Consider the following 27,961-nt stretch of genomic DNA (forward strand, 5'->3'; position numbering starts at 1 on the left):
GTTTTCTACTGAGATGGAATCAGCAGCTCTGCAGAACCTCAGATCCGGGGAGGCACTGATGTCAGCAGCTCTGCCTGGCATAGAAACGAACTGAAGCTGCTGGGCGTGGTAGCTCACGCCTGTAATCCTAACACTTTGGGAGGCCAAGGAAGGAGGGTGGCTTGAGCTCAAGAGTTCAAGACCAGCTTGTGCAACATAGACCTCATCTCTACAAAAAATACAAAATTAGCTGGATGTGGTGGTGCACGCCTGTAGTCCCAGCTATTTGGGAGGCTGAGGCAGGAGGATTGCTTGGTCCTACAGTGAGTAGTAGTGGTGATCGCTTGATCACTACAGTGAGTCAAGGCTGTAGTGAGCCAAGATTGTACCATTCCACTGCAATCTGGGCAACAGAGCAAAACCCTGCCCAAAAAAAAAGACAAACAAACTGAACTGAAGCCTTTGAGTGAGTGTCCACCACATCTCATGGGCTTTGCTCATGAGATCATAGAGCCTGGATCATATCATCTCCCAAAAATCTGCATTTGGCATTCAGGGATCCCCTGGCTCTTCACTGAGCTCCACCAAGCACATGGGGTCCAGAGCAGCAGCTGCTGCCAGGGAAAACCCATTGTGGGACTTCCCTGAAGGGTCACTCATGGGCCGGAAGTGTTGGCCAGAAATTCAGGCCAGGAGAGTGGGCGAGAGGTGGTCTAGTACCCAGAAACATCGAGGCAGCAGCTGGCCTCTGAGGCCCCAGGACTTGAACCCCTGGGCTTAAGTGACTCCATGGGCTTGAGGCCCAAATAGCAAACACAAAGCCAGTTGGGCCTGATGCAAGGAAATAACCTCCAGCCACCTTCCCCTGGGCCTTTAGAATGCTGGTCTTTCCACAGAGAAGGAGCACAAAGGACAGCAGCCTCCAGGACTCACCCTTCCCCACTTCTGGCCCTGCCAGGTCAGTAGAGTGGCCTCAGGATGTGGGGGCTCCCATGAAGATGGGCAGGAAGGATCTCTGGGGTCATTTCCAGTCAAGCATAATGTGTCTTCATGCCTCAAAGCACAGTGGGGCTTCCCACTCATCTCTCTCTCCTACTGGGGCTACCTTACTGCGTTTCCCCTTCCCCTTCCTTCACCCACCCAGGTAGGTGGGTAGTCCAGCTCTGGTTTATGGGAAGGCTGGAGGTAAATTTGCAAGCAGTTTGCAAAAGTCAGAATGCTTTGCCCAGGCACCACTCTAGATTCTAGACAAAATGAAGGAATGCTTAAAATAACCCATACTACTATTCAAACCCACTATTTAGGACATAGCCTAGGTTTTGAACAGTGGTGGAGATGGGAAAAAAGCAGTAGCCACTTAGATGGTGGGTTTGAAGAAAAAAAAAAAGAATACCTTTCTCCCTAAGTTCCAGGCCCTTCACATAGCTTTCCAAATGATGGGGGGCAAGAGAACGCAAGGAATGGGAAGGCACCCCTTGGGTTCTTCCTTGAAATTAGGGCCCATTTAGGGGAAAGGCAGAAATCAGGACATGACCGATTCCCACCCCCATTTCCCAGCACTTCTCACAGATCCCCGCCCAGACCCGACTTGGTTGCCAAGCACACTCAGCTGAGAGCCTTCCCTGCCTCACAGACACAGCCCAGGGAGAGCCACCAGAAACAGAAATGAAGGCCACATTTATTCCACTTCTTGAAGGTGCAGGCCTTGGACCTGCCCAGACTCACAGGCCTGGCTGCATGTCCCAGGACCAGCCGGAGCCTCAGAGAGTGAGGGAGAGGCAAAGGGGCCCCAAGACACTGGCACTGGCCTTGGCTACCCATTTTCTCAACTTTAGGCTCAGTCAGACCAAGCATAGAAAGAACAGGAGGCTCTACGTTGCCTGGGGCTGAGAGTGGTGGCCCTTAGAAATCACAGGGGAGCAGAGAGAGCTGGGTTCAACATGAAATGCTTGAAGAGGAAGGAAGACTGTGATGAGGTCGTTTGACCTAGTCCGCTGGGGAAACCCCAGGAGGCCTCCTCTCCTGTTGGCTAGGGAGTGAAGTCCTGTAAACCAGAGGCAGTGGGAGGACATATGGAAGCCTCTTCTCCCCACAGCCCAGCCAGGGGCATGGAGGAGCAGTACCTGAGCCTGGAGAAGATGGAAAGGTCAGCCCAGGCAGTGGCTGCCACACTCTTTCCTGTGGGTCCCAACAGAGGTGGCCTGGTGCCCAGGCTCAGCTGTGCTGCTTCCCAAGGAGAAAGGCAGTGGAAGGTAATGCTGGCGACATCCCGGCCAGCAGCCAGGAGGGAGGTAGGCTGATGTGATGGGATGGGATCTTGCCCTGGGTTGGTCTCACGGTGCAGGAGAGCAGTGTTGGAATCATTCTAATGCTTCAGGATGCCTCACGCGCCCCATGGAGCTCAGACATCAGGAGCTGCTGGGACTCTATTTAGCCTACAAGAAAAGGTACAGGCTAGCACTGCCCACCTGTTGGAGAGGCCTGCAGACCACACTCCAGGACCCAGCACAACTAGCTTTCAAGAACACTGAGCCATTCAAGTCCTCAGCTCTCCTCTTGTAGCAGCCTCACTCCCTGACAAGAACCCACTGGCTCTCACCTCTGACTATATGTTGGAATCACTTGGAAAGCTTATACAAATCCTAACCACAAGCTGCACCCAGAGTCTCTGGGGCAAGACCCAGGCGTCTGTACTTTTAAAAGATCCCCTGGTGATTCCAATGTGCAGCCAAGGTTTAGGAGGAGGAGAAAGGAGTTTAAACTGGTTCATTTGGCTCTTTGGCTACAGCTCTGAATAAGGAAGTGAAAATTCACTAAAATAAAGTTTTGAGCTATCTGCAAATAGATCACATAACACAGCAAGAGCAATTTATGTTGTCACTAAAATTAGAACTTCCTGACCAAGAGGGCTGTTTTGGAAAATCCTTCCAAGAAGCTGTCAAATGTCCTCTTTGTGGGTGTTTAAGAGGACGGGTTCTCTTGCTGGAACAGGACAGGGAGGAGATTCCTCCCTTACCCAAGGACCCCCTGAAACTCTGGGGACAAACCACAAGCTCTGCTCCTGGTTTCCCTACCTCCTGGCCCCAATTCTAGTGTCAGACTGGAGTGGCCTCTGGGGAAGAAGTCACATTTAGTGAGCCCTTCCCTCCACAGCCCCTACCCCCAAGCACCTCGCATATCTCGTTTTATTTAATCCCTATGTCAAGAGCATGAGGTAGAAATTATTACTCCTGTCTCACAGGGGAGGGGAGTGAAGCACAAAGCTGAACACGCCTCCCAGGATCACGCAGTTGGTGAGAAGCAGGGTCAGGATTGAAATCCTGTAGGAAACTCTGCTGACTCTACCCCGCCGTTGGTTCCCAGACAGGAAAATGACAGACACGAGGATGATAGGCAGGAGTGGGAGATGCGTGCACGTGTGTACATGTATATAAACAGGGCTGCTGGCCTTCAGGGCAAGCAAGGACCATCCTTTATCCTGAGGTTATCTCTCTTTGGTGATAACATGTGTTTTATAAAGTGGGGTTACTCGATGGCAGGGCTTTTTTTTTTTTTTCACTTCAAATGTGCTTACTTGGTTATGTGAGCAGCTAGTAACTCTGTTGGTCTTGAGTTTTCTTTTAGAACTTTTACTGGTACGTAGCCAGGTGTGGTGGCTCATGTCTGTAATCCCAGCACTTTGGGAGGTTGAGGCAGGCGGATCACCCGAGGCTAGGAGTTTGAGACTAGCCTGGCCAACGTGGTGAAACCCCATCTCTACTAAAAATATAAAAATTAGCTGGATGTGGTGGTGGGTGCCTGTAATCCCAGCTACTTGGGAGGCTGAGGCATGAGAATTGCTTGAACCCAGGAGATGGAGGTTGCAGTGAGCCGACACAGTACCACTGCACTCCAGCCTGGGTGACAAAGTGAGACTCCCTCTCAAAAAAAAAAAAAAAAAGAAAAAGAACTTTTACTGGTACACAAAATCTCAATCTCGAGCCGGAGCCCTGCTGCGTTCCCACACCAACCTCTCACGACCCCTCAGTGCCCCGAGGAGGGGAGTTGAATCAGGAGATTATCCTGCAGCCCCGGGCTGGCGCATGAGCATTGGCAGGAGGGACAGGAGCCCCACAAGGCCAGAGAAACACTGGCCTTGGACATCGTACCCAAGGTGTGTGTGCTGTGGCTTCCTGGGGTAGCACATGGGGATGAAAACAGCACCTACCCTGAGGATGGCTGTGATTGAAGGAGGCGGTCTGGGGCAGCTTGGGCACAGAGTACATATGGAGTGCAGAGCTGGACACAGGCGCAAACCCCATGCCTCCAGGCCCCCACCTCCCTGACGGCATGGGGGGTCACATTTTAAAGGCTATAATTGAATCCTACACCTCCTGAGGATGTCAACTCATTTGTGGAAAACGCCTAATTTTCAACAGGGCTGCTTGGAAAATGGACACGTGTCATCAAACCTGCATGGGCAGGCTTGGGGACTCTTCGCCGCCCCCAGGCAAGGGTAACTTGAAGACCCAGCCCTGACCCACACAAGGTGAAAGCTCCTTACCGTTCAATGATGCGGTTGTTATCCAGGAGGTCAGACGCCAGCAGCTTCATCCCCTCGCAGAGCTCTTGCATGCTGCCCAAGGCAGAGGCAGGAGAAGTGGCTGAGGCTGGAAGTTGCCCTGCCCAGACCCCTTTCCTGGGAGGCCCACCATCCTCTGCAGCCCCACCAAAGAAGCCTCTTTATTCTTTTTTGTTTGCTTATTTGAGGCGGAGTCTTGCTCCCTTGCCCAGGCTGGAGTGCAGTGGCACTATCTTGGCTCACTGCAACCTCTGCCTCCTGGATTCAAGGAATTCTTGTGCCTCAGCCTCCGGAGTAGCTGAGATTACAGGTACATGCCACCACACCCAGCTAAATTTTGTATTTTTACTAGAGTTGGGGTTTCACCATGTTTGCCAGGTTGCTCTTGAACTTCTGGCCTCAAGTTGATCCACCCACCGTGGCCTCCCAGAGTGCTGGGATTACAGGCGTGAGCCACTGCACCCAGCCAGTCTCTTTAATCTTGCCTCCTAGGCCTGGCATGAGGCCAAACCCCTCAAGGTCTAACCTCAGCACGCTCCCCACAACTCCCTTCCACACAGATACACACCCCCTTTCTCCCCAGCACTTACTGGAGAAGCAGGTCCTTTGGTGTAGGGCTGGGGTAAGGAGCTATGGGAGGCGGGGAGGCCTGAGCCCCCTTTGCTCGGTCCTGAAGGAGCTGGTGAGATAGCTCTTCCAGGATCTGCAGGGAAGCCATACTTTGGTCAGCACTTAGTAGCCAGCTTATGTGTGGCTGGGTAAGGGCAGTACTTGAGGAGGTGAAGACATGGGTAACAAGAGCCCCAGCCTGCATCCCCAGGGTACCTAGAATTCCTCTGCCATGCCCACCTTGCTGAGACTCTCCTGGACCCCCTGGGCTTCTGTGTTACAGGCGGCCACAGAACAGCTGACCAGGCGCAGGTGGTTCCTGGTCTCGTGCACCACCCTCAAGAGAACAGACAGAGACTTAGAATTAGAGCAGGACTCAGCCCACTCACCAGGGCTTGCCTAGCTGCCATCGGGTCTGCACATGGACACAGGTGGGTCCTGGGTATTTGCATCCCTCGCTGCCTCTGCCCTGCCAGCTGTGCCCTCCACGCTTGCCCGCCCCACTGCAATAATGCAGATGCACACAGCTGGCTGAGGCTGGGAGGGCCCCTTCAGAGCCGCAGTGGGGAGCACCAACAACATGTGTGTGGCTGGGGCTGGGTGACACATGCCAGCTATGGTGAGTGTGGCACAAGTCAGGCTGCAGAGAGGCAGAGGATAGCCCACACTAGGGCTGTCGGTGTGGGGAACTGCCCACACTCTCATTTCCAGAGTGAATTCTCTTCTGCTTCTAAGTGGAGAGAAGGAGCAGGAACATTTTCCCCAAGGCCCAGAGCCATGAAATCAGGGGTTGGTGCTCAGCCCTGGCCACACATTAGAATCACCTGGAGAAGCTGTACTACACTGATATCCAAGCCCTGCACCAGAGCAATTACACCAGAATGTGTGGTGGGTTGGAGTAGGAGAAGCAGGCATTGGTATTCCGATATGAGGACAGGTGAGTGCCCAGGTCTCAGCCCCATAACAAGGTGAGGTCCTACAGGCCTCAGAATGTGGCAGCACGTGGGAAATTGTCCTCTCTTCTCTGGAGGGGCCAACTTTCACACAGGCAGGGGAATGGAGAGTGGGCCTGATCTGAGAAGGTGGAACCCAAAACTCCTGAAGGGGACGGCGTGACAGAGGATTCTCCTTAAGGGCCACTGCCACTGTCCTTATCCCAGGGGGATCTAGTGTTCTCCTAAAGGAGATTTCTCAATACAACCAGGTGGAACGGTAGAAAGAATCCAGATTTGATTTGATTTTACCCTCAAAAGCCCAGATTGTAGAGGCAGACAGAGCCACATATGGGTCTTGGGTCTGCCACTTACTAGCCATGTGATGTGCAGAGGATGCCTGTTCTCAGATCCTCAGTTTCCTCGTCTAGGAAATAGGGTGATGATATCTGCCGTATCGGGCAGGTGTTGTGGGATTAAATAAGCTAAGCTATAGAAATCTCCCAGCCAACTGCCTGGTCCACCCAGAGACACAAAACCACTCATCTGCTCACACCCCTTCACTCGTTCCTCCCTTTCCCTCAGGGCTCCACAAAGCCCTGGGTCCTCTGAAGTCTAGAAGGGCCAGGCCAGGCCCTGGGCTCCATGAGCTCAGGAAGGGCTGTTACCTCATCCTCTTGCCGTGCGTGACTAGGGATGCTTGATACTTCTGCACGCACTCCTCCTGGAACACCTGCAGGAGCCTTTTGGCTAAATGGCTGAAATTCATCCTAGAATGACAGGGAACCAAGGCACAGATGAGCCGCCAGAACCACTGTGCACAAGCCCACCATCCCTCAGTCTCCGTCGCCACCTTGTCATAAGTGCCCAAGCCCTGCGACCACAGCAGGGCTATGTCTCTGGGAAAGTAGGAAGGACGGTCACACACTTGGATTGTGAAGCTGCGGTGGCCAGCAAAACCCACATCAACAGGGAGACATGGGAGACGCACAGCGGGTCCTCAGGGAACACACACGTGCTCAAGCTTAGTCCTCAAGAAAGGGAAGGGAAAGTGAGGCAGTCGTGGAAAGAAGGTGTGTGTGTCCGTGTGCAGGGGGTCTGGGTGCTTGCAGAACTGGGGGAGTGAGTTCCCAGATAACCATTAAATCAGGGAGGGCCTCCTGGACATGAGTGTGTCCAGGAAACATGGGAGACAGAGGAGCAGGGGGAGGCAGGGAAGGTGCAGGCAGAGGGCAGAAACAGGAAGTGGTAAGTGGTCCCTCAGTGAGGGACAACTACAGAGAAAAAAAAAAGCCTGCAAACCGTCTTGTCCGTACCAGAAGCAAATCCAGTTACATCAAGATTGCATCTGAGAAGCCTCCCTCCAACTAAGCTATGCACACTCCCTCCCCTGGCCCCAGATAACCTATTATCCCCAACTGCTCAGCTGCAGCCCGGGGCAGGGCCCTTCACAGCCTCTCCTCTGGCATTGAGGATTGCTCTGCCCCGAGGACACCCACCCTCCTGCCCACCCGCCTGCAGGTGGACAGGCCACTCACTTATCCAGCTTGTGAATCTGTTCCTCATTGTAGCCAAGCCCTGGAGGAAACAGACAGGACAGATGTCACCTATTCAATCAGTCAACCAAACAGAGTGCAGCAAGGGTCGGGAGACAGTTACGAAGATGAAGACGGCCCAGCCCATGCTGCTTCACGGGAACTCACGGCCCAGCGGAAAAGGAAGGGCAAAGGAGTGAAGCCAGCACCCAAGTAGCTGATTAGGACAAAGCCGGGGCCTCAAGAAGCCATGGGGAAGTTGTATGAGGGCCCCAGGGGAAGGCAGCCCAAAGTGCAGGGCCAGGGTAGGGACGTGGGGGATGCTTCGGGTGGGAGGTGGGGGATGAATGGGCTTGGAAGGAGGCTCAGTCAGCCATAGCCCCTTATCTAGCACCCTCCCAGAGTGACTGATGCCTGCAGCTGGATGGTCTCATCCCTGAATGTTCACGGGCTCTGCCTGCAATGAGCTAGAGAAACCAGGCCACCACCTTCTACCTCCCCGCTCTGCCCAGCCACTTTTGCCACAAAGGCTGAAGCTTTCATGGCCTTGGCTGCCTCCTGAAGGGCCCTAAGGCTCATATACTAGGGATATGCTGCCCCCTGCTGCTCTCCGCAGGAATGGGCCTCCAGGGTGGCGGCAGCCACAAGACGAAATGATGATGGAGGTTCTCTCGGTGGGCCTCCCCATCCCGCTCCTCCAATAGCAGAGTCCCCCTCCTGGGCCCTGCACTTGGCCAGCTGAGAGCATGTGTGCAGTCCAAGAGACCTGGGACAAACCTCAGCCCTTTCTCCTGTTGGCAGGCGGCTCTAGGCGAGTGATTTCACTTCGCTGAGCCTGTCTCCTCATCCATCACAGGTTCCACACGGGAGTCCCGTGAGGCTCAAGCGAGAGTGCCCTGAAGACCACTGGGCATTTTTAAAAAATGGTATCTTTCAACACGCTGGGTTTTAACAGTTAGATGTTCATTTTTAATTTTAATAAAGGACTCCTAAAGAGCAATAGAAGTAAAACTGCTCTGAGGCTGTGACATGGGATGGTTAAAAGCAGTTGGGCCTAGATTACTTGGGCTGCTTAACCTTTCTGTGCCTTGGTTTTCTCATCTATAAAATGGGGAAGGTAGTGATGTCTAGAGGTTTTATTATTGTTGTTGATGTTTGAGACAGGGTCTCGCTCTTGCCCTGGCTGGAGTGCTGCAATGGTGTGATCTCAGCTCATTGCAGCCTCCAACTCCCAGCTCCCAGGCTCAGGTGATCCTCCCACCTCAGCCTCCCAAGTAGTTAGGACTATAGGCACATGCCCATGTCCAGCTAGTTCTGTTTACTTTGTGTAGAGATGGGGTCTTACTATGTTGCCCAGGCTGGTCTTGAACTCCTGGGCCCAAGTGATCCTCCTGCTTCAGCTTTCCACAGTGCTGAGATTACAGGCATGAGCCACCGCACCCAGCTCCATGTATGTGTGTGTGTATATATATATACACACACATACACACACATATAAAATTTAGTTTCCCAACAGAGATGTGTTATCAATGTAATATATATATATATATGAATTATATATATATGTGAAATATAAAACCATAAAGTGATGGGAAAGCATCCTGTAGTCCCAGTCAGTCAGGAGGCTGAAGTGAGAGGATGGCTTGAGCCCAGGAGGTTGAGGCGACAGTGGGCAGTGATCATGCCATTGTACTCCTGCCTGGGTGACAGAGAATCTCAAATATATATATTAGCATGTAATCAATATAAACAGAATTGCTAAGGAAATAAGTTATGTATTTATGTGATAGCACAAAAAGAATATAAGGTATTTCTTTAGTGATTTTGTTTATATTGATTACACGCTAAAATGACACTGGATATATTGGTTTGAATAACACATTAAAATTAATTTCACTTGTTTCTACTTTTTAAAAATTGGCTACTAGAAGACTTAGAATTACACATGTGTCTGGCATTACATTTCTATTGGACAGTGGTTTTTAGATAATCCCAAGGATAGAAGATAATTTGGCAATCAAGCCCAAGACCTTCAGTCTACAGATTAGGAAATGCCTGGGGCCTGGGAGGGGAGGGGGAGGTTTGGTTCCTGGTGTGTTAGTTCCCCAACCAGAAGTGTCAACTGGAGCCTCCGCAGGCTCCCTCCAACCCCCTCACCAGCCCTCCCTGGGTCCCCCCTTGCACTACCCCACGACGGCAGTCACTTTGGACACGCAGCTTCCCACCCCCGAGTCTGTGAATGGGCTGCGCCTGCCACAACGTCCTTGTGAGGATTAATGGATCATGCAGCCAAAATGCCTGACTCAGTGACTCAAAATGGGACTTCTCCTGATCCCCCCTTTTCTGGAAAACCTGACTATCTCAGTGCCCCAAGGACACAATGGACAGTGACATTTTATACTTTAAAATGCTCTGCCAAGGTGAGGGATCTCTTTCCAGGACCACCTCTCCTAGAGCAGCGAGGCTCCAGGAGCCTGGTGGATCCCCCACTGGATCCCCCAACCACGTGATCCAAGTCTCTCATGTGGCAACAGGCAGGCATGTAAAGGTTTCACGTCCCCCACCGGCCTGCAGGCAGCTTGCAGACAGGGGCCCTGCCCTAGAGCAGCTGCACAGAACCATCCACTTAGTGGGCCTCCAAGACCACCAGCTGGAGGTTAGTGGCCACTGGTAGCAACGACTCACCAGAGAAAAGGAAGAAAGAAGGGAGACAGAGGAGAGAGAAGGGGCATCTGCCCTCCCCGGGCTCACCTGGCCTCATCCTAGACTTCTTGAACTGTTTGTAGATGAAGTTCATCTTGTCCAAACAGCACTGAATCTGCTGGATGCTGTGGGCAGATGACAGGGACCAGGTGTTGGAAGAATCTAACGGCACAGAGCAAAGAGGAGGGAGGCGAAGGGTGGCAGAGGAGCCTCACTGCCACAGTTTTGGGGGATCAATTTGGGAGTGGAGGTGACTGTCTCTAGGCTTATCTGAGACCCCATACAGTCAGCCAGCCCTCTCTCATTCTCATGGCTTATTCTTCCTCTCTCTCACATACATGCACTCACAGCATGAGTTAAGTAAGAGACAAGAGAGACAGGAAGCCAAGCAGGACAGGCAACAGGAACGTGGCCTTTCCTACATGAGAAGTTGTGGGACTAGGCCCTGGGAAGAAGCCTAGTCCCCCTGAAACCTAGGAGCGTGTCTGGCAGTGACCGCTGGGGATGGAGGGGAGCTAAAATCTCTCTCTGGTCGACTGGAAAAGGCAGAAGAGTATAGCTTCTTGGTTTACCCAATGCGTGGCACACAGCAGAAACTTCACATAAATAATGAATCAATAATCCTTGTTGAAAACAAGAATGAATCAACAGGCCTTGGTCCTGCCTGGAGGTGGAGGAATGGGGGAGATGATCTCCTGAGGACCTTCTTGGTCTGGGGTTGAAGGTCGTTATTATTTCTTCCTTCCCCTTTTCAGGCTGGATACAAACACTTTGTTTGAGAAGTCAGGAGTGTGTGGGGAAAGTTCTTCCTCACCCTCAGGCCTATGTAGCTCCACTCCCTCCCTGCAGCACCTCCAAGCGACCCCATCTCTGCTATTTCTGGAGCTGGACTCTGAACAGAGCACGGGCTTGTTCCAGGGCTCTGCCAGCCGAAGGAGCCTGCCCCGCCAGGAATATGCAGGTGGAAGACGAAGTAGCTGGGACAGGCCTCAGATCCACAGCCTTCATCCAAAAGGACAGGGCCTCGATCCTCAGCCTTCATCCAAAAGACAGGGCCTGGGATCCACAGCCTTCATCCAAAAGACAGGGCCTCGATCCTCAGCCTTCATCCAAAAGACAGGGCCTCGATCCTCAGCCTTCATCCAAAAGACAGGGCCTCGATCCTCAGCCTTCATCCAAAAGGACGGGGCCTCGATCCTCAGCCTTCATCCAAAAGACAGGGCCTGGGATCCACAGCCTTCATTCAAAAGACAGGGCCTGGGATCCACAGCCTTCATCCAAAAGGACAGGGCCTCAGATCCTCAGCCTTCATCCAAAAGGACGGGGCCTGGGATCCACAGCCTTCATCCAAAAGGACAGGGCCTCAATCCTCAGCCTTCATCCAAAAGGACAGGGCCTGGGATCCACAGCCTTCATCCAAAAGGACAGGGCCTGAGATCCTCAGCCTTCATCCAAAAGGACAGGGCCTGGGATCCACAGCCTTCATTCAAAAGACAGGGCCTGGGATCCACAGCCTTCATCCAAAAGGACGGGGCCTCAATCCTCAGCCTTCATCCAAAAGGACAGGCCTCAGATCTGCAGCCTTCATCCAAAAGGCTCGGGGCCAAATGTGCTCTGAATTCAGAATTGTCTTCTGATATCGGAAAGGCAATTTGGTGCCCACACAGTGTATTGTGGAACGGCCTGAGCAGGGCATCAACTCCTAATCAAACACATTCACATCTCCAAAGAACCACAAGAACATTCACCCCAAGTGGGATAAAGTCTGTAAAGAGCCTCATTCGGTTTAGGTCAGGTTTTATGACCAAAACAGTTAAGAAAACCTCCTGTGGTGTTCAGAGCTGTTTGAATTTAGAATTGAGGGCATGGGATGATGGATGGGGATAGGCCCAGATTACAGTAGGCACCAAAGAGAATGGGGAGGAGGTCTGCACTGGGCACCACCCACCCCCTGGTCAGAGGCGGCAAGGTAGGCAGCGGCTCCACACAGTCAGCTGGGGCTGGGGGAAGGGGGTATTTCTATATCTGTTGAAAGGGACAGTCGTGCTTTAAATCTTGTAAACCCCTGCCTGGCATAGGCCAAGAACATAGGCTTTGGAGGTGGACAGATCCGACCTGAAGCCACCTCTGTCATTTGTCATTTACTGGCTGTGACTTGGGATAAGTTAACCTCACTGACCGAGCTTCTACAAAAAGGGCATTATCGTAGCATCATTATTGTTTTCAGGATTCAATGAGATGCTGTATGTGAGAGGACCTGCCCAAGGGCCTGACACGAGAAAGAGAACTAAAGTCTTCTTTTATTCAGAATTATTGCACCTGCTAAGATTCCCAAATGTTCCTCAAACTCCCAGATGGGAGCAGGACCCCAGATCGTTTTCTCCTCCCGGCTGGTGTCTGGGGCATGCAGGGCGGGGGGTTCTTGTTCATTGCTGGATCTCCTCCACTCCCCCAGGCCCTAGCACCCTTGCCAAGAGAAAGGGGAATGCAAGCTGACGTCTGTAAAGGCTAAAGGCTACTGGACCTTTGGTGCTGCCCACTCCCCCACTCCCACCCCACAAAGAAGGAAAATCCCACAGACCTTCTGTCCTCATGTACCTGATCCCGGCTCTTCACCAGCTCCTGGCTCAGACTGCTCAGGCTCTCCTGGGTCTCCGTGATATTTTGGGAGCATCTGGAGAGGACCTCAGCTAGCTGTGGGGCAAGAAGGCAGACCCCCGTGGGGTCTTCAGCCTGGGCACTGGTGGGCAGGCTGGCTGGACCATGGGCCCCCAGCTCTGATCCTGCTAAGCCCTTGCCCTCCAGCCTCACTCACAGTCCGCAGCCTGGACCTCAGTTCTGCGGCCACCTTCAGTTCCTGGATCTCAGGCATTCCAGCCACGCTGCTGGACCTTGAGGGAGGCAAGGAGAAAGGCCACATTTGGGGGCTTGGGAGCAGCCAAGGTGGGAGGCAGAGAGCTCTGTGGGCACATGCTGGGCATAGCATCTTGGGACAGCCTTGGTGGTTCTCCGGGTCTCTGGGGAGTTTTGTGTTTGGGACAGAGGCACCATCCTGAAGAGGGTCCTACTCACCCAAGTTGTGACATTGTTGAGTATTGCAAAGAATAAAGGTTGAGACAGACTGTAACACCTTGAGTCTATGAAAATCCATGGGCCCATGATGCAAGGCTGCTATTAATGATCTCCTTACCAGGAAACTTTGTAACTAAAGAGAAAGAATTAAGTTCCTGTCCAGTAGAAACTGTATTTCTTGATAACCAACAGCTTTCTGATGAGGGAAAAGCTGTATTTTGTAGACTACTAGGCAATGATGTATCAGAAGTTTGAACATTATCATCTTGCTGCCCAGTGAAATTGTTATCTGAGGCATAGCGTTACAAGCAATGATAGATGATAAAGGGGTGAGCATTTGCACGGTGACAAGGTCACACCACTCTGTTTCTTTCTTCTACAGGGAAAATGTAACGTTACAGTAGAGGAATCAGGCTGTCACCAGCCAATGGTATATCGACATACAATACCCGGCATCATCAATAATGTATTCTAGCAAAAAATGTTCAACTGGAATCCATCTAGCCTTATGCACTCCCAGTTTAGGCCTGGCACAGTGGTTCATGCCTGTAATCCCAGCACTTTGGGAGACAGAAGTGGGAGGATTGCTTGAGGCCAGGAGTTTGAGATCAGCCTGGGCAACATAGTGAGGCCCTGTCTCTACAAAAATAAAAATAAAATAAAATAAAATAAAACAAAATAAAAAACAAAATAAAAGCCTGGCATGGTGGCTCACACCAGTAATCCCAGCACTTTGGGAGGCCAAGGTGGGAGGATCGCTTAAGGCCAGGAGTTCAAGACCAGTCTGGCCAACATAGTGAGACTCTGCCTTGAAAAAAAAAAAAAAAGAAAATAAATAAAATAAAATACTAAAATTTTTTTTTAAACTTCCCAGTTTACAGGAAATGCTGAGAAAGAAGGACAAGACAAACAACTTCAAGGGGAAACTCTAGATGAGTTCAGAAGGTGGGACCGTGGACGTGATCCCAAAAACAGGTTATAAAATGGCAAATACACCATCATTTCATGTTGGTTAATGTTTACGCGTAGTAGAATAATATCTAGAAGGTTGTGTCCTTCTAAGGTGTGATAACCTATCTCTAGATAGTAGGATACAGGATTTTAATTTTCTTATTTTTGCTTATTTCTGTTTTCTAACTTTCTACCATTAGTATATACATTTTAGTAATAATCATGATTTTAAAAAGTATCCTGTGTATTTTGGCTTGGGAATGGAGAATTAGGGGAGGAAAGGGGAGCTGAGCAAAGAGAGAATCAGGAAGGAACTGCAGGCTCCTTGAAGATAGGGGTGCCGCTGCTCTGCTCCTCATACGGCCCCAGTGCCTAGCAATGTGTTCAGCACACAGTAGTCCGTCAGTGCATGGATGTTGAAGGCTTTACTGAGTGCACATACGGATGAAGGTTTGGGATATTTGATGGCAGAAGAGGGTGAGGCTGGACCCAATCCATCTCCACAGGGAGTCAGGAGACATGGGTTCGAGTCCTAGTCCTGGCAGTCACATTTGCTATCTGCATGACCTTGGGTTAGTCCTTTAGCTCTCCAGGCCTCAGGCTCTTCGTCTATAAAATGAGGAGACAAATTTCCTTCCTGCCACCTAATAAGGTGTTTACAGGGATCCAAAGGGACCTCAGAGATGAAATCTTGTCTGGAAAGTCTTGCCTGGTGGTGGGGCTGGGGGAAGCCCTAGGATTCCCAAAGCCCATCCTGGCTGCCTGAGCAGTGCCTCCGGATGACAGCAGCTGCCCAGGAGGGCCAGGAAGCTTTAGGACAAAGGCAAGGTTGCTCTGCCAGAGGAGCTGTCCTGGGGAACCTGAGGCAGGAGGAGCACACTCGGAGAGGGGCGAGTCACCAGGCTGGGCAAAGGTGGGCCACTTGGCATGAGGTGCTGGGTTCCTCCAGTGTGACATTCAGCTCATGAAAATACCTGGTTCCACTGCGGGTGGAGCTAGTGTTTTCAGACCTTAAGAGAATCTACAGGTCTGGGGATGTTCAGGCAAGAATGGGCTTGCAACATGTGGGAGCTGGGAGGCCGCAGAGATCATCCAACCCTCTCATTTTGGAAATGAGGACACAGAGGCCCAGGTAGGGGAAGGTGACAACGGGCTGGAGTCACACCCAGACTAAGAGAAGAGGCTGCACCTGGCCCTCTGGCTCCCTGCTCACAACTAGTTTTGCTCCCCATCTTCCTCCTTGATGGGAGGCTGAAATAGGCTTCAAAGCAGGCACTCGCCTGACCCGAGCTCTCTAGACATACCACCGAGGCCGCCTTGGAGGAGGCTGCAGAGCCATAACAGGGGAACAGCAACCACTGGACGCCAGGATGCCAGGACGCCAGATCTAGGCCAGCGTGCCACTCGCCCCCAGCCCCTGTCCATCCAGGGCAAGTGGGCAGACAGACACCCACAAAGCTTTTCCAAACACATCTTCCCAGGTCAACAATCTACAGTGGCTCCCGGCTGGTTGTTTTACTGGGGTCCAACCTCCCTCTAGCTGGACCCTCCAGGGCCCTATGCATTCTTTCCTCCCCTCCTCACCCACCTCTGTCTGCCTCTGGCTTAGCTCTGGGCTACCTGCCGTCATGACTGTGGCTTCAGTAAGCCTCCCCAGCACTCCCTCGTTCCCCCTGAACAGGGCCCTTTTCTTCTCTGTCTCTGCACAGACCTTCCTGCCTGAGGTATTCTCCTTCCTTCTGGCCTTAAAAGCCTCACCTTTCAGGAAGGCCTCCGTGGTTGCCTCTACCCATCTCAAGTCTCCTCTTACCCAACAATCCCATCAGCCCTCACATGTCCAGGAAGGGCTAGCTGCTCCGCAGGAAGCATGGGCCTCTCTGAATGACAGGAGGCCACATCTACCCGGAGCCCCCTCTGTGTCCTGGACAGAGCTCTGCTCAAAGGAGATTCACTCGCAGTTCTGCTGACTGAACCCCACTCTCTGTCACCGTCTGAGAGGGGCTCAGTCTGGATGGAGACTCCATCCCTGTTATCTGGAGATGCTCCTCTTCCTCCTCCCTGCTCCTCCACCTCCCAGCTGCCCCATCATCTGTGTTGCTGCTGCCAAGCAGGAGGCACGCGGGGCTGCATGAGTCAGCCCACAGCTGGGAAACTCCCTGGAGCTCCCTGGAGACAAGGGCTGGGGGGTGGCGAGAGAGGAGGAGGGCCTTCAGGCATCTGCGCAGTCTCTGATCCTCTGTCCCCAAAGACTCCGCCACCAGTGGCATCCTTAGGCTGCAGAGCTCCCACCCTCACCCGTACCATGGCCTCATGCCTTCCAGGATTTGGGGTGCTGTGCCCACTTCTCAATCGTGTTCTGACCAATGAAGTATTCCCACGCTCCCCATCTCCAGACCCTTCCACCTGACTTCCTCCTCCCCAGTCTCTCTCTGTTTCCAACTCATCCCCACTAATTAGCCCGAGACACGGGAGTGGAGGGAGTCAGGTTCCAAGGATTGGGGCAGGGAACCCAAGGAAGGCAAGGATAAGCTGAAGAGTCAGAGAAAGCAGGAGATGAGGCGTGGAGAACAAGACCACCGGGATGTTGTTCTGTGTGTGGGTGTGAGTCCTCCCCCTAGAGTTCTGCTGGCACTTGGCATAGCGTGAGCATTCTAAATCATTCAGAGAAGGACTTGGCAGGACACAAGCCCCTTCCTGGGATAGGGAGGCCACCTTGGTACCTGGAGAGTCTGTGCCCCCATGGGCCCCTTCCCCTGCAGGTGAGGGACTGGGTTTGGGGGGAGCCATTGCAGTTATTTGGTGAGGTGGGGATAAGGGATAGGGTGGGGGTGCCTCTATTCTAGGAGGGCAGGGAAGGCAGGAGCCCTGGGTTGGGGAGGAGAGGTGCATTGTTGGAGGTATTAAGGGTGAGGAGCAGCAGAGCAGGGCTGAGAGGTCCCAGCGGCCTGGGGCAAACACCCACCTCTCGGTCCCCAGGCTGCTGCTGAGGTAGAGGAGGGATGTCCTCGCCACCTCCAGAGTCCGTCTGCATGTGGCCTGGAGCACCTCCCTGTCCAAGGGGAGACTGAGTCAGAGCTGCCTTGATCGGGGGACTCAGAGCACTGTGCATGCAGACAGCATCCCAGGGTGCTGGCCTCCACCTCCTGCCGGCCTCCCCTCCTGCCCGCCTCCCCCTCCTGCTGGTCTTCCCCTCTCTGCCCGCCTCCCTCTCCTGCCCACCCCCCCTCCTGCCCACCTCCCGCTCCTGCCCGCCTCCCCCTTTGTGCCCAGCCCTCATGGCTACTCACATGACCCAGTGCAGCCCCCGTAACATTAGCTCCTGCCCGTCCAGCAGGACTCGCGCCAGCCGCAGGGCCTGGTAGCCAGCGCCCAACACACCCTGAAACACAGAGGTGCACAGGGCCAGGTCCCACACCTCCTACCCTTGGGCCATGCCCCTCCCTGCCACCTGGAGGTTGCCCCTCACCTTGGCCGTGTTGTAATCCGCCTGCAGGTCCACTTTGGGGACGAACTTGGGGACGTCCAGAGCAGCTGCAGACAAAGACCCTGTCTGAGGGGCCTGCCTATCTTTCATTAAGTCCAGCGCACACTCACCCCTCACTGCCAATCTCCCACCTCAGGCTTTGCAACTCACCCTGAGCCCCTCACCTTGCCAGCCTTGGCCGCACTTAAAGTTGTGATCCCTCACTGCCACCTTGTGGCCACTTTTGAGAACTACATGCTCATGCCCAAGGGCCGAAAATGGACTAAATCACCTTCTTGCCCACAGGTTTTGAGGTGAATACCCCTTCCTAGCCTCAGAGCAGGAGGATAAAACTGGAGTTATTCAAGTGAGAAGAAAGGAAACTTTTGCTAGGATTTGGAGAAAGGCTCAAGCTCTGGACCCCTGACCCCCTTCCCTTCTTTCCAGGAGCTCAGACTTGGGCTTCTTCCAACACAAACTGTCTGAGGCTTCCCCACAAATCGGAGATGATGGAAACTGCATTAAATCCAGATCTCTCTGTTTCTACTGGAGCTCTTTCCACAGCTCTGAGGATGCTGGAAAGCCCCCGGGAGGTCAAGCCACCAGCCCACATCATGTGGCATCTCAGAGGCATCTGCAGAATTAGAACCCGCATCTGTAGAATTAAAACCCACATCTGCCTCTGGCTCCCTGTGGCCCCAAGGAAACACCCACAAAGGAAGGTAACCAATGGCCTGGATTGCAAACTCCTGTCTCGCAAGAAATGTGGGGAGGAGAAAGATCCAGCCCAGGTGGCTCTACTCACGGTCCCTGAAGGCCAGCCCCTTGGGGATGGCTGTGCTGAAGAGGGTCAGGGGGCTGCTTGCTGTCGTGTGGGCGATGTGCTGTGCTGAGATGCTGGGCTCAAGGACACAGAGGTGACCCTCAAAGAGGTACTCCTGGTGTCGGGGGGCCACACTGGTCTGCTTATGCACGGCCTCCTGGAAAATGGCTATCCTAGACATAGCCATGGTGGGGGGCAGAGGACAGGGGGTGTCAGTAGGCAGGGCAGGGGGCCAGGGACTCCTAAGCCCCAGCTAAGCATTGCCCATAGGCAGGGCTCTGTTTTGCAGAGGGAGGGACGGGGGTGGTTTTCTCTGTCATCAAGGGTGGAGAGGCCAAGGGGAGAGTTCACATCTTATAGTGATGGAGACAGAGTGGGAACAGGCCCCAGGAGTCCCAATACCCAGTCTCTGAGTCTGCACCTCTTCGTGTCACACTGCCATTACATTTACCTAGTTCTGTAAAATTATCCAGGGATCAAGGGTTCTATGAGCCGTACATTTAGGAAATGTACAGCCAACATACACGCACACACTTCTCAGATGTATAATGCATATTAGCATTAGAAAAGGTACTGACTCTCTGAAGTACATGCAAGAAAACCTGTTTAGCTTTAACTTTGTAGATCTAGTCTTTTTCCAAACTATGTTTGGACCCAGAAGCGGTCCTACGTATACACTCTTCGGAACGTACTGTGGGAGATGCTGCTTTGGACAGGCACCGCTGCTTGGGTACAGAAGATTCTCACTGCTTCCCTCCCTTGTCCCCACTTACGTGTTGTGGGCATGGATGTAGACGTGGTGCAGGACTGCCTGGGACAGGGAGAAGACATGGATGACAACTCGCTGCAGGATGTCACTGGTCTCCGCAAAGAACTGGTCGAAGCCCCAGCACTTGGCCTGCTCCACCTCCAGGATGTTGGCCAGGATGGGCACCAGCTGGCTCTGCAGCCCCCTGCCCTCCCAGGACATGGAGACTGTCAGGGGTGGGGGCCCAGACCTGTCCTCCTTAAGCAGGCAACAGGGGCATGTCCTGAAGAGCTAGGACCAAGGTGGTGGGGCCGGGTGGGTTGGGGAGGAAGAGCTGGAAGAACTCGTTCCAGCATCCAGATGGGAAAGTGGTGTGCCCAAGCCTGCAGCATGCCCGGAACCTGCTGGAACAGGCCTCAGAAGTCTTGACTCAGCAGAGAGAAGTGATACCCAGCTCAGACTCCAGCATCACCCACCCAGCAGGGTCCCACTCACAGTGACAGCTGGCAGGTGATGGGGAGGGTGTAGCTCCACTCCAGGGGCCCATTCTCCCGCCTCTGGGCACCTGCAATGGCCCCAGCTGGCTTCTCCGTGGTGATCCGGTACCTAGCGGGAGCAAGACCGGGTCAGCGGGATCCCCAGCCATCACATTGCGAGGCAACGACACACTCAGCACAAAGGGCTCCGAGCACAGGTTCAAGTCACCCAGCCACCCAAAGGTAGCCTGAGCGATGGAATGTGAGAGACCTGGCTCTCAGCTGTGAGAGCACCTTGCCTCAGCACTCCTCCTGGAGCCCTTTGCTTCAGATAGAGACACCCTTGCCCCGTCCACTGCCTCCCTCCCAGCTACACTTCCCTCAGCCTGGCCAGCCTCCTCCACACCTTTGCCCATGCTATGCATGGCCCCAGTATCCTCTCATCCTCTTTCTCTCCCTTCAGAGTCCAGCCTTCCCTGACAACCCCTGTCCACGCGGGTCTCCTGTCCCTCTCACGGTCCTGATATAGGTTCCACACAGCTGGACCCCCGGGCTGAGGCGAGTGCAGCAACCTTCCCACTAAGCAGCCGACGTCTCTGCTCCAGGTGGTGCGCTCAGAGGGAGCCGCTGCCGTCTCCAGCCACTTACTACCTCCCTGTCCGATGGCACAAAACCATGGAAAGACCTTGGACCTGGAAACAGGAAGCTGCCACCTTTGCCCCTGGCGAGCTCTGCCACCCTGGGCAAGTCACTCTTTGAGCTTCGGTTAAGACAAGGAGAGCAGTAAGGGAGCGGAGGGCTAGAGTGAAGCACCGAAGTAACACAGGGTGTGTTCACAGACACCCGGCAGCCCCGGGCAGAGCTCAGCTGCTTGTTTGATCCGATTAAAAAAAAGAGGTCTACAAAGAGCCTGGGTGGGGGGTGGACCAAAGGAGTGTGAGGGGACCAGGAGACACAGCAGGGTCTGGTGGGAGAAGGGCCAGGGGACCACCAGTCTGTCCCATTCCCTGCCCTGTGGCCCACCGTACATGATCTCCTTGTTCCGCCGTGGCCCACCAAAGGGGATGAAGGGCAGGCTGCCGGTGGCTGCATGGTACAAGGTCACTCCAATGCTCCAGAGATCCACAGTCACCCCGAACGCTTTTTGCTGGGGCTTTCGAAGCACCGCCCGCTCATACATGTCGGGGTGCTGCCGGAGAGAACCAGAACGCGGCCATGGAGCGGGAGGGCTGGCAAGGGCCTGAAACCTGTCAGACTCCCTTCCACTGCCTGCAGGTGAAAACAGAACTGTTCAAATCCTTCTCCTTTGTCATCTTAAAAACGGGTGTCACATTCGCCCTACCCAGAGCGTTTCCGTCGGGCCACCCTGTGCCCTGGGGACCTGTACGTCCCATCCTCCCGAGAGTCCCGGCAAGGAGTTAACTGCACAAGGCTGGGTGGCCTGGCCAGGCTGCAGCCTCACCTTTTCTGTCTTAGAGAACAGAATGCATTCTTCTGGTTGGGGTACAGGGGAGAGACATAACCCTGTCGGAAGCAGGAGGTGGGCCACACTCCCTATGGGGGCTCTGAGGGGCTCACAAGGGGGGCAGCGGGTCCCCAGCAGCTCACCCACCAGGTACTCCTCAGTCCCATAGACTGAGACAAACTTCTCGTCATCATCCAGCTCCCGGGCAGCCCCGAAGTCCGTCAGCTTGTAGATGCTCTGCCCCTCCTCCCCCACGAGGCGCATGATGTTCCCGGGCTTGATGTCGCGATGCACGATGCCGTTCTCCCGCAGGTGGTTCATGCCGGCCACTGGGGACAGACAGGGAAGCCACTAGCTGGCTCTGGCCAGGGAAAGTCTAGTGTCTGAGGCTCATCTTGGTGGGCAGGCTGTCCTTGGACCCAGAGACACAGGAGTTCCCATGGGCTGACAGAGCCACGGGACAGGCAGAAGGCCAGAGACACACATGGGGCTGAGGAGGGCGTCTCAAGGACACTAGGGTATGGAGGTGCCATCTGGATTCTCTAGGAAACCGAGAGGGGTGGTGGCTCTGTCTCCCCAAGGGCGGCACCCCTCTTTGTATTACTTCTTTTGATTAGGTGTTCAATTGTGATAAAATATCCATAACAAAATTTCCCATTTTAACCAATTTTAAGTGTACACTTCATTGGCACTAAGCATACCGATGCCACTGTGCCACCATCACACCATCCATCTTAGAACTTTTCTCATTGTCCACTTTTTTTTTTTTTTTTTTTTTTTTTGAGACAGAGTCTCACTCTGACACCTTGGCTGGAGTGCAACGGCTCAATATCGGCTCAGTGCAACCTCTGCCTCCCGGGTTCAATCAATTCTCATGCCTCCGCCTCCCATGTAGCTGGAACTACAGGCGCACGCCACCATGCCCAGCTAATTTTTGTATTTTTTTTAGTAGAGACAGGGTTTCACTGTGTTTGCCGGACTGGTCTCAAACCCCTAACCTCCAATAATCCGCCCACCTGGGCCTTGCAAAGTGCTGAGATTACAGGCATAAGCCACTGCACCCAGCCTCATTCTTCAAAATTGAAACCGCACTCATTAAACAACTCCCCATTCTCCTCTGCCCCCAGACCCTGACATCCACCATGGTACTTTCTGTCTCTATGAATGTATGAGTGGAATCATACAGGATTTGTCCTTCTGTGTCTGGCTTTTTTCACTTAGCATAATGTCACCAAGGTCCATCCATGTTGTAGCAGGTGTCAGAATTTCTTTCCTTTTAAGACTGAATAATATTCTATTTTAGGAACCGCCCACATTTTGTTTTCACAGTTAGGCTGTTTCCAACTTTTGGCTATTGTAAATAATGCTGCTAAGAACGTCGGTGTACAATCTTTTTAGGTTTAATTTTTAAGTTGGAATTTTAAATGGAATGATTAGCAGGAGTCAGACGCCTGGGTCCTGCCCGTCAGCGTCTGTGCCAGGCCTGCTGCTGGTCTGAGGGTGGAGGCAGGGACAGGGAGGGGCTCACCCACACAGCGCAGCACCACCAGGAACTCATCCTCTGGCAGCCCAAAGGCGTTCTCGGGGCTCTCCAGCACGCTCAGCAGGCTCCCACTGGAGCAGTACTCCATCACCAGTACCTTCTGCCGGCTGCCCCCCTACAGGTGGGACAGAGAGGGGCTCCTGAGGACAGCGCTTCTCCTCCCCACCCACTAGGAAGAAGTGGCTCAGAGCCATGGGACAGGCAGAAGGCCAGAGACACACATGGGGCTGAGGAGGGCGTCTCAAGGACACTAGGGTATGGAGGTGCCATCTGGACTCTCTAGGAAACCTAGAGGAGTGGTGGCTCTGTCTCCCCAAGGGCGGCACCTCTCTTTGTATTACTTCTTTTGATTAGGTGTTCAATTGTGGTAAAATATCCATAACAAAATTTCCCATTTTAACTAATTTTAAGTGTACACTTCATTGGCACTAAGCACACCCATGCCACTGTGCCATCATCACACCATCCATCTTAGCGGGGATGGAGCCCAGAGTCCCCATTCTCCAGGTCCCAGCTTCCAGCCTGGCCTTCCCTCCTTGTCCTCACACTGATCTCAAACACTGGAATCCAAAGTCACCTATTCCAGGAAGCCCTCTCTGCTTAGGTACTGATTCTGTCCATCGTTCCTTTCCCGTGTACTGCTCCCACCCCCTTGCACCCTTTGCTCCCTTCTGCAATTTGCCTGCTCTGTCTGACCTGCTGATGAGCATGGGACCAAGTCTCTGTTGTTGTGTGGCCTGACTCTCCCCAGACGACAAGGGTCCAGGACAAGACCATCCTCTGACCAAGCACCAGACCCACCGTCTCCTCCACCGCAAAGAGCTTGATGATGTTCTGGTGGTTCAGCTTCCGCAGGACCTCAAACTCCCTCACCTGCACCTCACGGGGCCGCAGGTAGCTGGTGGTGTTGAAGACCTTCACAGCAACCAGCTCCCCGGATTTCTGCCATTGGGGAGGGAGCAGTGGGAGACAGCATGGGGATTAGCACACGTCCCACTCCCGCGGGGGAGCAGCCACCCTCTCCTGGGCCTCCATTCAGCCTCTCCCGCCAGCCCAACCCAGAGATGAGCCTGGTTGGATGGGGGCTCCCATCCACACCTCCTTTTCCTCTCAAGGGGTAGACAGTCCCGCAATGGGAGGTGACAAGAGCCTGAAATTCTGATCTCCTGCCAGGGGTGGCTTGTTGTTATTATTACAATTGCCATTGACAATCACCACAGGACAGCTAACACTCCCTGGGGTTAGCAGCAGGGAAGGGACTGGAACCTGGTCTGGCTGGCTCCAATTCCTTTTTTTTTTTTTTTTTAAGACGGAGTCTCGCTCTGTCCCCAGGCTGGAGCGCAGTGTCAAGATCTCAGCTCACTGGAATCTCCGCCTCCCGGGTTCAAGCGATTCTCTGCCTCAGCCTCCCGAGTAGCTGGGATTACAGGAGCCCGCCACCACACCCAGCTAATTTTTGTATTTTTAGTAGAGATGGGGTTTCACCATCTTGACTAGGATGGTCTTGATCTCCTGACCTCGTGATCCACCCACCTCGGCCTCCCAAAGCGCTGGGATTACAGGTGTGAGCCACTGCGCCCAGCCGGCTACCACTCTTAAGTAAAACAGAGTGGATATCATCTCGTATATTCTTGCAGGATAAATCCAAACAAGGCCTAATTCCTGCCTCTGCTCTTCCTAGATCCCATTTGCTGCTACCTTCCTCGGATGTTTGCCTTGTGACTTCATAGTTCTCTTGCCCAACTCGTGCCTGACAGAGGCTTCCTCTCAAGGAGCCGTTTTCAGCTCCCTATCCCTCTGCTCAAACCCACGGTGTGAGTGTGCTGCACAACGTCCCGAGATCCCTGTCCCACCGCCCTCAATGCCCTCTGGGGGCTGACTGGGCCAGCTTGCAAGGCATGAGGAGGCCAAGCTGGGCTGGCCAGAGGCCTGGCCAGGGTTGCTTCCTACCTTGTTGCGGGCCTTGTACACACTGGCAGTGGCCCCCTGCCCCAGCAGGTCATCTGTGTGCCACAGGTAATTGGCTGTGCTCTGCATCTCCTGCCCTGAGCTGGCTGGTCACCTGCTGCCTAGAAAAAGAGCATGCTGGGGGCCCAGGATTCCATTCCTGGCATGGGGTGGCCACTGGTGGCCTGACCTGTAACTGTGCCCCAAGGCTACCCTAAGAAGGGCTCCATGTGGGCATTCCATAAGCAAGAGAGTGGGGGAAGTATGAAGCACAGAAAGGTTAAGTAACTTCCCCAAAAGGACGCACAGCACAACAAGAGGGCCCCCACTGAGCCCTAAGCCCACAGCCGGCACCTGTTCCACCTAAGAGGCCTGGCCTTCTGCCTGTCCTGGCTCCCCAAGTCCCCTTGAAGCCCCTCCCCAGGCAGGTCATTCAACAGAGACAAACCTCTTGTCTCTATCACCTCTCCCCAGCACTGAAGATTCTGGGTTTTGGCATCCAGGCTTGAGACTGTCCCAGGAAGCAGAAACAGTATAGGAGGAAGGGCCTGGGGTCAGGCAGCATCTCCCACACTACCACAAATCTCCAGGATTGCAACATGAGCCTGGAGCCACTCCCCCAGCCCCTGCTGGCCTGCCCGCCAGACCCACCACTTCCTGCAGCTGTGAGCTGACAGCTGGGTCCGTGCTGCTCCAAGAGAGACCGGGCTGCTTCAGAGTGTGTGTGTGTGTGTGAGTGTGTGTGTGAGTGTGTGTGTGAGAGTGTGTGAGTGTGTGTGAGAGTGTGTGAGTGTGTGTGAGTGTGTGTGTGTGAGTGTGTGTGTGAGAGTGTGTGTGTGAGTGTGTGTGTGTGTATTTGTGTAGGGGGTTGGGGAGAAGCGTGTGAGTGTGTGTGTGAGTGTGTGTGAGAGTGTGTGAGTGTGTGTGAGTGTGTGTGTGAGTGTGTGTGTGTGTGTGTGTGTGTGTGAGTGTGTGTGTGTGTGTATTTGTGTAGGAGGTTGGGGAGAAGCGTGTGAGTGTGTGTGTGAGAGCAGGGTATAGGGGAGGCAAAATTCATCATTTGGCCATTGGGAGAATCGGAAACATCTTACAAGTCTGTTTCCCATCTTTGTCCTCATCTTTTCTCCACAGCCTGGTTCTCCTAAAGCAATTAGTACCAGAAAGTGTATCCTCAGAAGTTAAACTCAATTTCTCTCTGAAAAATAAGGCCAGGGCTGGCCTTTTTGGGATACCTGGGGACAGAAGCATTAGAAGGGCCACCATCCTTTAAATACTTTCTTTTTTTTTTTTTTTTTTGACATGAGGTCTCACTCTGTCATCCAGGCTTGGGTGCACTGGTGCAATCATGACTCACTGCAACCTCCACCCCCTGGGCTCAAGCAATCTTCCCAACTCAGCCTCCTGAGTAGCTTAGGACCATAGGTGTGAACCACCACACCTGGCTGTCTTTTGTATTTTTAGTAGAGATGGGTTTTTGCCATGTTGCCCAGGCTGGTCTTGAACTCCTGAGCTCAAGCAATCCGCCCACATGGGCTTCCTACCAAAAGTACTGGGATTACAGTGTGAGCCACCATGCCTGGCCACTTAAATACTTTTAAATAACGCTAGACTAGAAAAGGTGTCTTCATGTTCTAACATCTTAGAGGTTCTCAAACTGAGGGTTGCCATGCCTAGAATCCTATGTTCCTTCATTCTGAACTTTTTCTCTGTATAATCTTTTTTAAAAACGCAAATCCTTGATAATGTCAGTTCATTGAGCCAGAGGCCCCTTGAAGAGATCAGTGGTCAACTCCTAGTTTCAGATCGGGTAGGAGTGGACCTTACGCAGAAGCAACTGAAGTACTGAGAGGCTTCCTGAAGACAACACAGTAGCTCAGCATGAATGAGTGGGTCTGGTTTTCCCCGCTGAGGCTGGAGCCAGCCAGCAGGTCTGAGGGCTGGGGCTGGAGCAGAGCAGGCTGAAATCAAGACCAAAGGCTCTGGTACTGGGGCGAGGAACAGCTGAAGACTCTGGGATAATAGGCAGTGAGGTGCAAAGCACAGAGCCCCAGACAGGCGGCGTGCCCCTGGGTTCTGTGCCCAGGAGCTCTGGTTGTGGCACATCTGGCTCAACTCTGCACGCTCTGCAGATCCTCCCCCCACCACCCCAAGCACCTGGTGCATAGAAGGGCTCAGCGGCCCTCAACCAGTGGTTGGATGAATGAGCAGTGGACAGTGAAGCATGTGAGCCACCGCCCACCCATCTCTCTCTCCCCTCCCCTTCCTTCTCAGGGCTCTGCTGTGGCCAAATGCACTTACCCCACACTCTGAGCTGCCCTGAGTCAGGCAAAGGCTCTTCCTGGTGAGCGTATGTTATGCTTTCTGTCTGTGGCACGTCCAGGAGCTGAGCTACACCGGAAAGAGGAGGGCGGATGAGAGGCGCCCCTCAGTGCAGTTGCTTCTCAGCCTCCATCAAAGGCCACCGGCTCTAGCCCTTTAACCCTTTCCTGTTTGTCACCTTCCCCCAGAGGGCTGGGCTGGGGGTTTCCAGCTCTATACCCCAACTGTTCAGGGAGACTTTCCCGGCATCTCCTACTCCTGAGACTCTGGCCAGGGAGAAAGACCCTGGGAAAGGTGAGGGCAGGTGCTGGGAGCTGATCGCTGGCTTTGGGTGTTGGTAAGCAGAGCCCAGGGAGGGCTTGTGGTTGGCCCATGGTGGCTCACCTCTATGCCACACACAACGCTCTATGTGAGAGCACCACTACCGACAGGCCCGCACCCCTGTGCCCGGCTGAGCTGCCCTGCAGCTGCCCCTTGCCTGGCCCCCTCATTCCACCCCCGCCCCCCTCCACACGCTGCACACTCACCCCATCTCCACTGCAGGGGATGCAGGTTTGTGGGACTGGGTGGCACTCCCAGAACTTTCAGGGCTTGCTGTCATTCATGAGCAGTGTTCTCAGCCTCCTGGTGGCCAAGGGCCCTTAGGACCCACAGGCAGGGCCAGTTGCAATGGCCTGTGCCACCCCAGGAGCTGGGACTAGTGGGTTTCTTCCCTGCCTCCTTGTGGCGGTGGGACACCAAGCTCAGCACTGAGTCCTGGCTCTCAGCTCTCTCACACTTCCTGATTTCCGTCTCTCGCTCTCTTTCTCTCTTAAAGAGACAGAGGCAACTCGGT

At 53.6% G+C, this 27,961-nt stretch overlaps 1 protein-coding gene across 2 annotated transcripts; it reads right to left on the reverse strand.

Moving 5' to 3' along the window:
* Positions 1–1,636: 1,636 nt before the first annotated feature.
* IKBKE (inhibitor of nuclear factor kappa B kinase subunit epsilon) lies at positions 1,637–27,889 on the reverse strand. 2 transcript variants are annotated; one of them, XM_050763352.1, is made up of 22 exons: positions 27,654–27,889; positions 27,106–27,195; positions 24,811–24,925; positions 23,662–23,802; positions 22,846–22,975; positions 21,465–21,646; positions 20,881–21,041; positions 19,872–19,982; positions 19,402–19,581; positions 18,611–18,801; positions 17,809–17,873; positions 17,630–17,721; positions 17,305–17,391; positions 13,135–13,210; positions 12,901–13,013; positions 10,368–10,444; positions 7,620–7,659; positions 6,750–6,851; positions 5,390–5,486; positions 5,131–5,243; positions 4,523–4,594; positions 1,637–2,414 (listed from the first exon to the last, which is right to left on the reverse strand). In XM_050763352.1, the coding sequence occupies exons 3-22, from the start codon at positions 24,895–24,897 to the stop codon at positions 2,381–2,383; spliced, it is 2,151 nt and encodes a 716-aa protein (XP_050619309.1). In that variant the 5' UTR covers positions 24,898–24,925; positions 27,106–27,195; positions 27,654–27,889; the 3' UTR covers positions 1,637–2,380. The 2 variants fall into 2 exon arrangements, with proteins under 2 accessions (XP_050619309.1, XP_050619304.1); XM_050763347.1 differs by having other exon boundaries at positions 24,811–24,929.
* Positions 27,890–27,961: the final 72 nt, after the last annotated feature.

This window comes from Macaca thibetana, chromosome 1 (genome assembly GCF_024542745.1).
Source record: "Macaca thibetana thibetana isolate TM-01 chromosome 1, ASM2454274v1, whole genome shotgun sequence".
In the NCBI taxonomy this organism is placed as follows: Eukaryota; Metazoa; Chordata; class Mammalia; order Primates; family Cercopithecidae; genus Macaca; species Macaca thibetana.